This window comes from Nannobrachium achirus, assembly GCF_963921795.1.
Source record: "Nannobrachium achirus genome assembly, chromosome: 23".
Lineage (NCBI taxonomy): Eukaryota > Metazoa > Chordata > Actinopteri > Myctophiformes > Myctophidae > Nannobrachium > Nannobrachium achirus.
The window spans coordinates 52,899,566-52,915,463 of record NC_137830.1 but is presented as its reverse complement, the minus strand read 5'-3'; the positions used below and the strand labels follow the sequence as shown (position 1 = coordinate 52,915,463).

Genomic DNA, 15,898 nt, shown 5'->3' with positions numbered 1-15,898 from the left:
GATGGGAGCGCCACGGGTAAACAATGTGAAAATGCATGGCGGACATTTCACATCAAACCATTCATTTGGTGATTGAAGCATGCACGCAGTGTTTATTGTTTTACTTAAAGGAGTAGTTCACCACTTTTCAACCTGTCTTCATATAATAGGTCCTCACTAATGTTGATGATAAAATATCACAATTTTTTTTCTACTCAGTCCAAGTCTCCTAGGAGAGCTGTGGGAAGTTCAGAATCCATCGTCTTGTGACATCATCATTTTCCAAAAAAAGAAATTAATCAATATTTTTGAAAAAAAAAAAAAGATTTTTATTATCGCGAGAACAATGGCTTCCACTTTAAAATTGCAACTTTTCAGGAATAGAAAGCCTGCAGTTTCTATAAGCTGGATTGGCAATCGATGATGTCACAAGACTATGGGTTTCCGACTTGCCCACAGCCCTCCTCTGAAATTCTTTTTTTGAGTGAGGACCAATTATATGAACATAGGTTGAAAAGTGGTGGAGTGCCCCTTCAAGGACAACTTTGGGTTTTTTTTTACAACAAGGGTTTATATTTTAGATTGTAAAGTGCTGCGCTGCAAGCTTGTAGATCTGCAATTTTTTGAAAAATCATGAACATTTGTGCACATCTTTGAATATATATTTTTTAAAGTGAACATTTGTAACTCAAATACTTGCTTCTGGGAGGGTCCCTGGAACGAAATATTTTGAGATGGGCGTCCGTGGCCAAAGACATATCATTTTGGGGGTCCTTCACATGAAAAGGTTTGAGCACCGCTGACATAGAAACATGCGTAGGAGGGTGTCTTACATGTGTTGATAAGAACAGTGAGTGTCTCATCAGAACAGTGAGTATGTCTTACATGTGTTGATAAGAACAGTGAGTGTGTCATCAGAACAGTGAGTGTGTCTTACATGTGTTGATAAGAACAGTGAGTATGTCTTACATGTGTTGATAAGAACAGTGAGTTGTCTTACATGTGTTGATCAGAACAGTGAGTGTGTCTTACATGTGTTGATAAGAACAGTGAGTATGTCTTACATGTGTTGATAAGAACAGTGAGTATGTCTTACATGTGTTGATCAGAACAGTGAGTATGTCTTACATGTGTTGATCAGAACAGTGAGTGTGTCTTACATGTGTTGATAAGAACTGTGAGTATGTCTTACATGTGTTGATAAGAACAGTGAGTATGTCTTACATGTGTTGATCACTGTTAGAACAGTGAGTGTGTCTTACATGTGTTGATCAGAACAGTGAGTATGTCTTACATGTGTTGATAAGAACAGTGAGTATGTCTTACATGTGTTGATAAGAACAGTGAGTATGTCTTACATGTGTTGATAAGAACAGTGAGTGTCTCATCAGAACAGTGAGTATGTCTTACATGTGTTGATAAGAACAGTGAGTGTCTCATCAGAACAGTGAGTGTGTCTCATCAGAACAGTGAGTGTGTCTTACATGTGTTGATAAGAACAGTGAGTGTCTCATCAGAACAGTGAGTGTGTCTCATCAGAACAGTGAGTGTGTCTTACATGGGTTGATAAGAACAGTGAGTGTCTCATCAGAACAGTGAGTGTGTCTCATCAGAACAGTGAGTGTGTCTTACATGTGTTGATAAGAACAGTGAGTGTCTCATCAGAACAGTGAGTGTGTCTCATCAGAACAGTGAGTGTGTCTTACATGTGTTGATAAGAACAGTGAGTGTCTCATCAGAACAGTGAGTGTGTCTCATCAGAACAGTGAGTGTGTCTTACATGTGTTGATAAGAACAGTGAGTGTCTCATCAGAACAGTGAGTGTCTCATCAGAACAGTGAGTGTGTCTCATCAGAACAGTGAGTGTGTCTTACATGTGTTGATAAGAACAGTGAGTGTCTCATCAGAACAGTGAGTGTCTCATCAGAACAGTGAGTGTGTCTTACATGTGTTGATAAGAACAGTGAGTGTCTCATCAGAACAGTGAGTGTCTCATCAGAACAGTGAGTATGTCTTACATGTGTTGATCAGAACAGTGAGTGTCTCATCAGAACAGTGAGTATGTCTTACATGTGTTGATCAGAACAGTGAGTGTGTCTTACATGTGTTGATCAGAACAGTGAGTATCTCATCAGAACAGTGAGTGTCTCATCAGAACAGTGAGTGTCTCATCAGAACAGTGAGTATGTCTTACATGTGTTGCTCAGACTGAGCAGGGCTCCTCCCAGCAGAGCTGTCGTCCTTCTCTCTCTGTTTGTCCACGGCCAAGGCTCTCCTCTCCAGCTCAGCAAAGCCCTGGTTGCTCACCTTCTGAGCTCCAAGACCACCCTTCTTAGAGCCCAGCTAGGATAGACACACACACACACATACAGAGAAACCCTTTAGAACAGGGGTCTTCAACAAGGGGTCCTCAGAGTTACTACAGGGGGTCCTCCAAATCTTCCAATCCTTTTTATATTAACCACTTGAAACCCTAGTGTCCATATTCTGATAACTGTAGCCAAAAATTGCAGATCTACAAGCTCACAACGCCTCGCAGCCCGAGCCGTTGTGAGCTTGTAGATCGGCTATTTTCGGCTCAAGTTTATTAGTTAATGATGGCTCAAGTGGTTAAATATCTGAAAACACAAATTGACATGAATCCAAAATAAACTGATGATTGTGCTGTCAAACAATGAAACTATATGGAATCTATGAACGGGTTGTGGGGGTCCCTGCTTCATCTCTCTCTCAACTAAGGGGTCCTTGACCCCTTAGTTGAGAGAGAGACCCCTGCTTTAGAAAATGTCCTCTAGGATTCTGACTCCAAATGCCATGTGAACTTTATGCATGCATGGGCACAAAGCAAGGCCAGATAAAGTGCTCAGTACAAACCAAGGCCAGATAAAGTGCTCAGTACAAACCAAGGCCAGATAAAGTGCTCAGTACCGTTTTCTTGGTAGCAGTGGGTTTCTTCTTCAGAACAGAGGGGGCATCTGGGGAAGAGGAATACAACAAATATAATACAACAAATATACAGGACAAAAATCCACTCGTCCTATAATACAATTTGCCCTCCTGGCCCCCAAAGTGTGGGATAAACTCACTCCCTAGCTTCTACCGTGGACTGAAGACTCACCTCTTCAGACTCCACCTAAACCCATAGCACTACTGTAACACTCCCCTTCCCTCCATGACCACATATGAAGCTAAGACATTTTTCTCTTTTCGTTTCACAGTTTTAATTTCTTTGCTAAATAGTTACTATATCGATTGATTTAAATCATTGAATCAAATCAATCATTGAATCGAATCGTATCTCCATGAATGAACCAATAATCGTCTATGATACATCACGCTACATGGTTGAAGATACTATAGTAATCTTCAACCATGTATCGTGATGCGTATCGTATCACCATTAAATGTATCGTTACACCCCTAATTGTAGCTTATACAGTACTGTCCTGTGTGTGGGGTGTGTGCACAGTATCTGAGGGATTTGGATGTAGGAGTCTCAGAAGTAATGTTGGAGTGCCCATTGGGCAGATCTTTATGCCCATATATGGTGTTCCATGTTGGAGTGGCCGTTGGGCAGATCTTTATGCCCATATATGGTGTTCCATGTTGGAGTGCCCATTGGGCAGATCTTTATGCCCATATATGGTGTTCCATGTTGGAGTGGCCGTTGGGCAGATCTTTATGCCCATATATGGTGTTCCATGTTGGAGTGCCCATTGGGCAGATCTTTATGCCCATATATGGTGTTCCATGTTGGAGTGCCCGTTGGGCAGATCTTTATGTCCATATATGGTGTTCCATGTTGGAGTGCCCATTGGGCAGATCTTTATGCCCATACATGGAGTTCCGTGTCCAGGCCAGTCAGTGATGTCAGTACTATGACGTCAGAATATGACGTGATGTCGGCTTGCAGACAGACGGTTACCATGGCCGCGAAACTGTGTAGTATCAGTGATGTCAGCATGCAGATGGTCAGACGGACAGACGGACGTTCACTAAATGAATAGTTAGATATTTAGATAGAAGATAGATATATGATATCTAGATTTATGCCTCAACGCACCTGCATGAGCTTTGGGAGACACACTCAGCATGTTGACGGTGGGACCCTCTTCTGAGTTACCTGAGATGGAGGAGAGACAGGAGTTAATAAGACTTTAACCATTCATTGGGTTAGGGTTAGGGTTAGGGTCAGGGTTAGGGTGTTAGGGTTAGGGTTAGGTGTTAGGGTTAGGTGTTAGAAACACTCAGCATGTTGACGGTGGGTCCCTCCTCTGAGTTACCTGAGACAGGACGAGAGACAGGGGTTAATAAGACTTTAAAGGGCCTACACCATGCTTTTAAAACTATATTTTTTGTATAAATATATGCTCAAAATTAAGTCTTAGACAGGTTTTAACCCTCAACAAACATTCTGACCATTCTTTTTGTTTGTTCTAGCTCTACTATAATGAGGCTCTCCAGCTGCAATACCAAAACGGCCTCTGTTTGCTCAGGGGCGCATCTAGTGGGGTTTTTCCACCCCTCCCCCCTCCCCTCCTCTTCACTCCTCCCCGGACCCCACGTTGACAACAAATAATGTTAATATTGGGCCAATACAAAAATAGGATATTGTTGCAGCTCTGATTATAGCCTACTGTAGGCCTATGTTGTATGTCAGGGGTCTTCAACGTTTTCAGGCCGGGGACCCCCAAACTGATGGGGAGATGGAGCAGGGACCCCCTACCACCTCGTAGGGTGGGGGGGTCGGGGCTACGACATATTTTTTATTTTAAACATGTACAAGTTACAGCGAGCAGGGTGGGCCGTACCACTACCATTTCTAAACATACTACTTATTAACTGAGAACCAATGTCAATAATATCAACAATCTGTCAATTGCATAGTAATCATGTATTCAAGCTATTCAAAATGGATAGAATCATGATTTATTTTTTAACATAAATGTGAAAAAAAAAAAAAAAAAAAAACACATTTTTTTAAATCTTTTTTTTTTTTTTTTTAGCAATAATTTCGCGGACCCCCTGCAGTACCTCCGCGGACCCCCTGGGGGTCACGGACCCCCTGTTGAAGACCCCTGTTGTATGTTATAGGCCTACTGTCAAATGACACAGGGCGACCGTTGCTAGACCAGACATTACAGAAAGTTAATCTACATTAGACAATCAACCCCACCTGCATTGTATTTATGTATAAAAAAAAAAGTAAAAAAAAATGTTTTGAAAAAAAAATGTTTGAGAAAAAAAAAGTTTTTTGAAAAAAAAATTCTTTTGAAAAAAAAAGTTTTTTGAAAAAAAAAAAAGTTTTTTGAAAAAAAAAGTTTTTTTGAAAAAAAAGTTTTTGGAAAAAAAAAATTGAAAAAAAATGTTTTTGATTTTTTTTTTTTTTTTTACTCTGAAAAAAAAAAACAGGAATCCGTGTGACGTCACACGGATCAACTCTCAGAACAGCACTGTTCTGAGAACCCGTGGAAAGCTTTTCATCTCTGTCTTCCCAAAACCAGAGAAAGACACAATGGTCAGAAATAGGACTTTGTGAGGATAGAAGGTGCCAGTGGGACCCCAAAAAAAGGTTTTAAAATAGAAAAAGTGAAAATTCATGGTAGGTCCTTTAACCATTCATTTTAATACTTGAACTATTAAAAAACTATTTTAGAAAAATGAACGTGAACGTGAAAGTGAACGTTTGTGCAATTCTTTGTGAGCTTGTAGATCAGCTTTTTTTGGTGAACCTTCAAGTGGTTAAAGTTATGTTCAGTCAGTTTCTCTGTGACACACCATATCTCAGGTGGAAAGATGTGCATGTTTACCTGGCGTTATATGACATAAGATTCTACAAATGAACAGTGTAATTCAGGGGTTATATGACATAAGATTCTACAAATGAACAGTGTAATTCAGGTGTTATATGACATAAGATTCTACAAATGAACAGTGTAATTCAGGGGTTATATGACATAAGATTCTACAAATGAACAGTGTAATTCAGGTGTTATATGACATAAGATTCTACAAATGAACAGTGTAATTCAGGGGTTATATGACATAAGATTCTACAAATGAACAGTGTAATTCAGGGGTTATATGACATAAGATTCTACAAATGAACAGTGTAATTCAGGGGTTATATGACATAAGATTCTACAAATGAACAGTGTAATTCAGGCGTTATATGACATAAGATTCTACAAATGAACAGTGTAATTCAGGGGTTATATGACATAAGATTCTACAAATGAACAGTGTAATTCAGGGGTTATATGACATAAGATTCTACAAATGAACAGTGTAATTCAGGTGTTATATGACATAAGATTCTACAAATGAACAGTGTAATTCAGGGGTTATATGACATAAGATTCTACAAATGAACAGTGTAATTCAGGGGTTATATGACATAAGATTCTACAAATGAACAGTGTAATTCAGGTGTTATATGACATAAGATTCTACAAATGAACAGTGTAATTCAGGGGTTATATGACATAAGATTCTACAAATGAACAGTGTAATTCAGGGGTTATATGACATAAGATTCTACAAATGAACAGTGTAATTCAGGTGTTATATGACATAAGATTCTACAAATGAACAGTGTAATTCAGGTGTTATATGACATAAGATTCTACAAATGAACAGTGTAATTCAGGGGTTATATGACATAAGATTCTACAAATGAACAGTGTAATTCAGGGGTTATATGACATAAGATTCTACAAATGAACAGTGTAATTCAGGGGTTATATGACATAAGATTCTACAAATGAACAGTGTAATTCAGGTGTTATATGACATAAGATTCTACAAATGAACAGTGTAATTCAGGGGTTATATGACATAAGATTCTACAAATGAACAGTGTAATTCAGGGGTTATATGACATAAGATTCTACAAATGAACAGTGTAATTCAGGGGTTATATGACATAAGATTCTACAAATGAACAGTGTAATTCAGGGGTTATATGACATAAGATTCTACAAATGAACAGTGTAATTCAGGGGTTATATGACATAAGATTCTACAAATGAACAGTGTAATTCAGGGGTTATATGACATAAGATTCTACAAATGAACAGTGTAATTCAGGTGTTATATGACATGAGATTCTACAAATGAACAGTGTAATTCAGGGGTTATATGACATGAGATTCTACAAATGAACAGTGTAATTCAGTGAAAATAGTCTATCGGCATGTGGATCTGCTAATTTCATAATAAAACCGTGTTATACAAAATGTAATGCCTCAACTCTTAGTGCAGGGGTCTCAAACTGGCGGCCCGGGGGCCATTTGTGGCCCGCGAGACGATGTTTTGTGGCCCCCACCTTAATATGAAAGTTTAATGTTAGTGTGGCCCATTTTATATGAACCTCAAAACAGTTAATAATACAGTACAGTTAACAGTACAGTACATGTTCCATAAGTTAAACACAACTTGTTTACATCTTATTAATGTATTTTAAAAAATACATTTGAGGAGATTGGATTTTTTTTATTATTTCTTTGATGAGGAGATAGATACAGTAGTTGTTAGACTGGTATGAAACTACAGTATAATAATAAAACAAATTAGTGCACATGCACTTATTTGTTTTATTAGTGCATGTGCACGCGCACATGCACGCGCTGCACATGCGCACACGCTGCGCACGCGTGCATGTGCGCTGGGGCTGCGGCCCAGCCTTAGCCAGGCTCTGCCTCCAGCGGCCCCAAGGTAAATTGAGTTTGAGACTCCTGTCTTAGTCGGGGTGGGGGGGGGTCCCCAGTTTTGTGGGTCACAGCCTGAAAAGGTTGAGAACCAGTGCAGTAACAGTACAGTACAGTACAGTACCGTACCGTACCGTAACAGTACAGTACAGTACAGTAACAATACAGTAACAATACAGTACAGTAACAGTACAGTAACAGTACAGTAACAGTACAGTACAGTACAGTAACAGTACAGTACAGTACAGTAACAGTAACAGTACAGTACAGTACAGTAACAGTACCAGTACAGTACAGTACCAGTACAGTACAGTAACAGTACAGTAACAGTAACAGTACAGTAACAGTAACAGTAACAGTAACAGTACAGTACAGTAACAGTACAGTACAGTAAAGTACAGTAACAGTACAGTACAGTAACAGTACAGTAAGTACAGTAACAGTACAGTAACAGTACAGTACAGTAACAGTACAGTAACAGTAACAGTACAGTACAGTAACAGTACAGTAACAGTACAGTACAGTACAGTACAGTAACAGTACAGTACAGTACAGTACAGTACAGTACAGTACAGTAACAGTACAGTAAGTACAGTAACAGTACAGTACAGTACAGTACAGTAACAGTACAAAACAGTACAGTACAGTAACAGTACAGTACAGTAACAGTACAGTACAGTACAGTAACAGTACAATACAGTACAGTACAGTAACAGTACAGTACAGTACAGTACAGTACAGTACAGTAACAGTACAGTACAGTAACAGTACAGTAAGTACAGTAACATTACCATTATTGTCTGTAGCGTCCTGGGGGTCCTGGGGGTCCTGGGCAGGAGGAGGCTTCTCTACTGGGGAGCTGAGAGTCATCTGGGCCGTGTTCTGGATCTCTGGAACAACCTGGACACACACACACACACACACACACCACACACACCCCACCACACCACACCACACCACACCACACCAAACCACACCACACCACACCCCACACACACACACGCACGCACGCACACACGCACGCACCACACACACCACACACACCACACACGACACACACGACACACACACACACACACACACACACACACACACAAGCATGCACGCATGCACACGCACAATACGTAAATTAGTAACACCACCACCAAATCATCACTGCCTGCAGAAACTTCCCACTGGACTTCAAGCAACTCTGACTTCAGAAGGTTGACATTTCTCTATTATAAATCCTTGTTTTGAGTGGTCTCTGTGTAATGTAATATTTTGAGGTATGGATATTATAAATCCTTGTTTTAAGTGGTCTCGGTGTAATGTAATATTTCGAGGTATGGATATTATAAATCCTTGTTTTGAGTGGTCTCGGTGTAATGTAATATTTTGGGGTATGGATATTATAAATCCTTGTTTTGAGTGGTCTCGGTGTAATGTAATATTTTGAGGTATGGATATTGTAAATCCTTGTTTTGAGTGGTCTCGGTGTAATGTAATATTTTGAGGTATGGATATTGTAAATCCTTGTTTTGAGTGGTCTCGGTGTAATGTAATATTTTGAGGTATGGATATTATAAATCCTTGTTTTGAGTGGTCTCGGTGTAATGTAATATTTTGAGGTATGGATATTATAAATCCTTGTTTTGAGTGGTCTCTGTGTAATGTAATATTTTGAGGTATGGATATTATAAATCCTTGTTTTGAGTGGTCTCTGTGTAATGTAATATTTTGAGGTATGGATATTATAAATCCTTGTTTTGAGTGGTCTCGGTGTAATGTAATATTTCGAGGTATGGATATTATAAATCCTTGTTTTGAGTGGTCTCGGTGTAATGTAATATTTTGAGGTATGGATATTGTAAATCCTTGTTTTGAGTGGTCTCGGTGTAATGTAATATTTTGAGGTATGGATATTGTAAATCCTTGTTTTGAGTGGTCTCGGTGTAATGTAATATTTTGAGGTATGGATATTATAAATCCTTGTTTTGAGTGGTCTCGGTGTAATGTAATATTTTGAGGTATGGATATTATAAATCCTTGTTTTGAGTGGTCTCGGTGTAATGTAATATTTTGAGGTATGGATATTGTAAATCCTTGTTTTGAGTGGTCTCGGTGTAATGTAATATTTTGAGGTATGGATATTATAAATCCTTGTTTTGAGTGGTCTCTGTGTAATGTAATATTTTGAGGTATGGATATTGTAAATCCTTGTTTTGAGTGGTCTCGGTATAATGTAATATTTCGAGGTAAGGATATTATAAATCCTTGTTTTGAGTGGTCTCGGTGTAATGTAATATTTCGAGGTATGGATATTGTAAATCCTTGTTTTGAGTGGTCTCGGTGTAATGTAATATTTTGAGGTATGGATATTGTAAATCCTTGTTTTGAGTGGTCTCGGTGTAATGTAATATTTCGAGGTATGGATATTATAAATCCTTGTTTTGAGTGGTCTCGGTGTAATGTAATATTTCGAGGAATGGATTTTTGATATTCATGAGCTGTATGTATGCCATAAAACAAAAAAGGTTTTTGAATATGTCACTGCATGCGCAATGTATGTAGAATATATGAAAGTTTAAAATGTCTAATTATATTACAGAAGACATTTTACTTGAGCACAATATATACCGGTATATATTTTTAGATGGATCTGTACATGACATCTGATTAACTTAAAACCCCATGTACTAAGTTGACTGGGGTCCAGTGTTGTTTTTGACAGGAAATTTTGATTTCGTTTTAGTCATAGTCTTTTGAATAAAAGTCATAATTTAGTCACCTGAAAAGTTTTAGTTTTAGTCAAATTTTAGTCGACTAAATATCATGAGATTTTAGGCGACTAAATCTACAGTTGATTTAGTCAACTAAAATGTATTTTTGCAGGCCTTGATGGCATCGTAATGACTGATCTTTGGTTGCGTGCTGAAAATAGCACGCAGCGCGACGCGTTGTGAGCTTGTAGATCTGCCATTTTCAGCACACCTGAGAGCAACCAAACATAAAATGACCACCAGTCCCTCCCTAACGTTTTAGTCTAGTTTTTATTTTGTTGACGAAAATTGACAATATATTTAGTCTTAGTTTTAGTCATCACAGCTTAGTTTTTATTTTGTTGTTATTTAGTTTTCGTCAGTGAAAAAAACACAGTCGACAAATATTTTTCGTCATCGTTTTTGTCGACGAAATCAACACTGCTGGGGTCCCCTAGGGCTCGATACTAGGTACCCCCCCCCCCCCCCCCCTGCTGGGGTCCCCTAGGGCTCGATACTAGGTACCCCCCCCCCCCCCCCCCACACTGCTGGGGTCCCCTAGGGCTCGATACTAGGTGTGATTTTCAAGATAACAACACACTCACCTCTGTGTGCAGGCTGAAGAAATCCTCTTGCTTGTCATCTAGGGACCTTGGGGACAGGGGGGCCTGACTGTCCAGCCATAACTGAACGAGACAGGAGAGATGTTAGTGACATCACTGTCACCATTACACACATCAGCGGATTCTTATTAGCATTAATTACTTATACTACAGCTAGTTCCAACTTCCAAGGGTGCATTGTGATTGGCTAAAGCTAGCCTTACATCTAACAACTTTGAAAAGATTTCGGTCCCATCCTCTTTTACAGTACACTTTAAGACATAATAAGACATAATAAGACAGAATAAAGCCATAATAAGAAATAATGTGTTGGTAAATAGAGCCAACATATTTTATTAGACAGAAACAAAGACAGAATAGTAGAAAGAGCGAATACATTCTCTGGCACCGTTACCTGCCGCGGAACTGCAGCGGCAGACACTGCCGCACGACCGCTAGTTCGACCAGCAGTCGCACTGCATCGCCGGCGATAGGACCAGCAGTCCCGCCAGTAGGACCGGCGGACGCCGCACGGACCGGCAGGTCCCGTAGCGGGAAAACTGCCCGTCCGTGCGGTGGTGGCTGCCGCGGCAGTTACCAGCGATGCCGGTGCCAGATAATGTATTCGCTTTCTGCTATTCTGTCTCAGCCACCACCGCACGGACGGGCAGTTTACCGCTACGGGACCTGCCGGTCCGTGCGGCGGCCGCCGGTCCTACTGGCGGGACTGCTGGTCCTATCGCCGGCGATGCAGTGCGACTGCTGGTTGAACTAGCGGTCTTGCGGCAGTGTCTGCCGCTGCAGTTCCGCGGCAGGTGACGGTGCCAGAGAATGTATTCGCTCTTTCTACTATTCTGTCTTTGTTTCTGTCTAATAAAATATATTAGCTCTAATTACCAACACATTATTTCTTATTATGGCTTTATTCTGTCATTATGTCTTAAAGTGTACTGTAAAAGAGGATGGGACCAAGATTTCTCAGTCGTAATAAAATCGAGGCGAGTCGCGGCGCGCTCCCGTGATTCAGTCGTTACTCAATCGTTAAATGTGAGGTAGTGGTCCGACTCGATTTTTATCCCGACTTGAGACCCAGATTCTGTTACGACAATATCAAACTGGTTTTATATTTTCACAAATCGGGGCTGAGTCTGAATGAATACAATGAGGTAACAACCAAAACAGAATGCAAAACAAAAGCCAGTTCATTCTCCAAAACGCTAATAATAATAATAATAATAATAATAATCATATTCGTGTACACTGTAGGGAGCTACAATGGAAAAAACTATGGCTCGTGGACCAACCGGTGACTTTGTACACGACTTCGTACATTTCCCATAGATTCTATGGGACTTGACCACTTGCTCCTGCCCTTCGTGTACACGGTCTGTGCCGTCTATAGTTTCTTAATGGGGGGCAGCAGAGAGCCATATGTACACAGGCCCTAGGTGGTGTCCACGACCAGTAGTTTTACATGAACCCTCAGAGGGACACTGTGGGCTTAACAAGTGGTCCGTGGTGGTTCTCAAAGTGAGGTCGGGGGACCCTCAGAGGGACACTGTGGGCTTATCAAGTGGTCCATGGTCGGTTCTCAAAGTGAGGTCGGGGGACCCTCAGAGGGACACTGTGGGCTTATCAAGTGGTCCGTGGTCGGTTCTCAAAGTGAGGTCGGGGGACCCTCAGAGGGACACTGTGGGCTTATCCATACCTTGGCTACAGGGGGGAAATAATTAAATGTACTTTTCATCGTGCCTGTTGCTAAGGTATGGCAACATGATTGGTGTCTTGCAAGACACCAGTCATGTTGCCATACCTTAGCCTTTCCTGAACTGACGCAGCTGTGAACATGTGTACACAGCCAGCATATTACTCAATGCCAAACTTTGCACACACACTCCTTGCCTGCCAATCCACAACCTCCACCCCTCCAGGGACCCCCAGGGCTTATCTCCCGATTAGGACACTTTCCAGCATAGTGACATGCAGAACAAACTGTCCATATAGTATGGTTTACATAAAAGTCAGTTGTCTTTCACACACACACACACACACACACACACACACACACACACACACACACACACACACACACACACACACACACACACACACACACACACACACACACACACACACATATATATATATATATATATATATATATATATATATATATATTTCATTTATTTATTTCATAAATATTTTTCATCACAATTGGGTTTGTGGGGAGCCATCCCTGCTTCAAGCTGTCACAGCATGGCACCAACACTTCAAACTAGTTAAAAAACCCAATACAGCAGATCTACAAGCACCTCACAGATCTACAAGCACCTCGCACATGCCAGGGACAGAGTAGGTTGGCCTGTATAAGCCTTGCTGTCAACACACTATACTACACCACTCAGGCCACCAAGCCAGGTGTGGTCAATTAGTGCCTTCTTTTGATCAGTGGCTTCTGCTTGATGAGTGGCACCAGTCTGTCTTTGTTCCCTGGTCAGTCAAGTTCACTGGGAGAGAATGTTTCAGATCAGTGCAAGTGTATTTGTTTTCCATTTGGACTTACTGTGTTTTGTTGGTACAGTATGCGTGCGACTAACTAATATTTCTGATAATTCCAATTTGTTTGTTGTTTAATTAGCCGGATTGTGAATGCCCTGCATTTTTCTTTCATCTTTAGAACCACACGTGTGTAACAAAACAGAGTGGTGATCATTTGGTGTGGGTGAAGAGAAGAAAAACATTTCATTAAAGGAGTAGTTCACCCCCAAAGTGACTTTTTTTCTATTGAACTCAAGTCTCCATGGCGTGAGTAATACATTGAAAAAATAAGTCATTTTGGGGGTGAACTACTCCTTGAATGTCAGTTTTGTGGTGTTTTGACTGGACACCCTGAGGATATTGCCAGATAGACAGACAGACAGACAGACAGACAGACAGACAGACAGAGAATTGTAGGCCTTGCATTTATTTGACTTGGTTCCAACAGATGGCGAAAATAGCTAATCTTCAAGCTCACAATGCCTCACTGTTTGGACAAAGAGTTGAGGCGTTACATTTTGTAAAACACGGCCTTGTGAAAATAGCAGATCTACATGCTCACAACACCTCACAACGCAGGGCGGCGTGAGCATGTAGATCTGATATTTTCACAATTTCTGCCCCTAATATTTAATTTATCATTTTAAAAGTATTAAAAAGTCCTTAAATTGTCTCTTTAGAAATGTGCAGATAGCCTCTGTATACTGTTGAGTGGAAAAACAATGTTTCACATTAAGCTAAACATTTGGGACCACCCAAGATCATTTGGAGACCCCTCTAGGGGTCCCATAGTTGAACCACTGACTTATAAGGGGAGTATGGAGACCCCTCTAGGGGTCCCATAGTTGAACCACTGACTTATAAGGGGAGTATATGAGGCTGGATCCGTCTGGAACACTGCACTAGGCTCTCGCCAGCTCTGTAGCTCTCCACACTTGAACAGTTGTGTCCTTAAATTCAATTATAATAATTAACCCCTGTATATACGGGCAATAGTTTCACATGACTTTGTGTACACAGCCAATAGTTTTACATGAACATGTTCAGGCTTTAGTACTGTACTGTCTCGTGTAGCCCAACAGAGCCCATCACAGCACAACACGGCCCACCAGAGCCCAATACAGCCTACCAGAGCCCAATAGACTCCAGCAAACCTAAGTCCAGCCCAGTCCTGCCCAATAGGAGTATAGACCAGGGAAGGGGGGTAGTTAGATGACTGCACCAGACTCCACCAGGCTGCTCCATGCTCCAGCCAGCTCTGTAGATCCTGTGTACACGGCACTCCTAACTCGAAAGGTCAAGGAAAAGGGTCGTTTTAGGCGTCAAAACAGGCCCTTTGTCCTTAAAATGAATAAAAAAATCAAAAAAATATGTTTTGTTTCAGGCAGGACACACGTTTCATATTTGAAGCATGCCCGATCTGGTCCATGGCCGGTTCTCAAAGTGAGGTCGGGGGGCCCACAATGTCCCTCTGAGGGGACACGGCACAGATTGTGTACACGAAGGGCAGGAGCAAGTGTTCAAGTCCCATAGAATCTATGGGAAATGTACACAGGCGTTTACAAAGTCTCTGAGTGTCCCACCAGGCTGGAGCAGCCTGGTGTTGTCTGGTGCAGTCCTGTCTACCCTAGTCTGGCCTATTCAAGCCAGATCTGGACAGTAATGGCCTGGTGGAGTCATCTAACTACCCCCTTTCCCCGGTCTATACTCCTACTCGGCTGGGCTGGACTTAGGTTCTCATGACCCTTTACGATTGCGAAAAAGACACCGAAACCCGGATTTTTGTCCTTAAAATCAATAAAAAAATCTAAAAAAATCTGTTTGTTTTACGCAGGAAACACTTTTCATATTTGAAGGATGCCTGATCCGATGGAATGGGTTTCGTGTCTCTCCGACACTTTGAACCCTTTATGATTGCGAAAAAGACACGAAATTTGCACGCCACCAACACGATTACACATTCTTTCGGATAAAAGACACTTATTCTGACTTACTTTTTGACGCTGAATCCAACAAACCCGGTCTCGTGTCTCTACGACACTCCTAACTCGAAAGGTCAAGGAAAAAGCCACTGTGTACACAGGCAATAGTTTTACATGACTTTGTGTACACGGCCAATAGTTTTACATGAACATGTCTAGGCTTTAGTACTGTACTGCCTCGTATAGCCCAACAGAGCCCAGCACAGAACAGCACAGCCCACCAGAGCCCAATACAGCCCCCCAGAGCCCAACAGAGTCCAGCAAACCTAAGTCCAGCCCAGTCCTGCCGAGTAGGAGTATAGACCGGGGAAAGGGGGTAGTTAGATGACTCCACCAGGCCATTACTG

At 41.1% G+C, this 15,898-nt stretch overlaps 1 protein-coding gene across 1 annotated transcript in view; it reads right to left on the bottom strand.

The window, feature by feature from the left end:
- The window catches only part of arfgap3 (ADP-ribosylation factor GTPase activating protein 3), a 46,113-nt gene that overhangs the window by 12,701 nt on the left and 17,514 nt on the right, over window positions 1-15,898 (bottom strand). The window contains exons 5-9 of the mRNA XM_080754158.1: window positions 11,035-11,115; window positions 8,480-8,588; window positions 4,043-4,102; window positions 2,908-2,954; window positions 2,174-2,322 (exon numbers count right to left, since the gene is read on the bottom strand). Of these exons, the coding sequence (XP_080610284.1) occupies window positions 2,174-2,322; window positions 2,908-2,954; window positions 4,043-4,102; window positions 8,480-8,588; window positions 11,035-11,115 (446 nt within the window). The remainder of the gene's footprint in view (window positions 1-2,173; window positions 2,323-2,907; window positions 2,955-4,042; window positions 4,103-8,479; window positions 8,589-11,034; window positions 11,116-15,898) is intronic.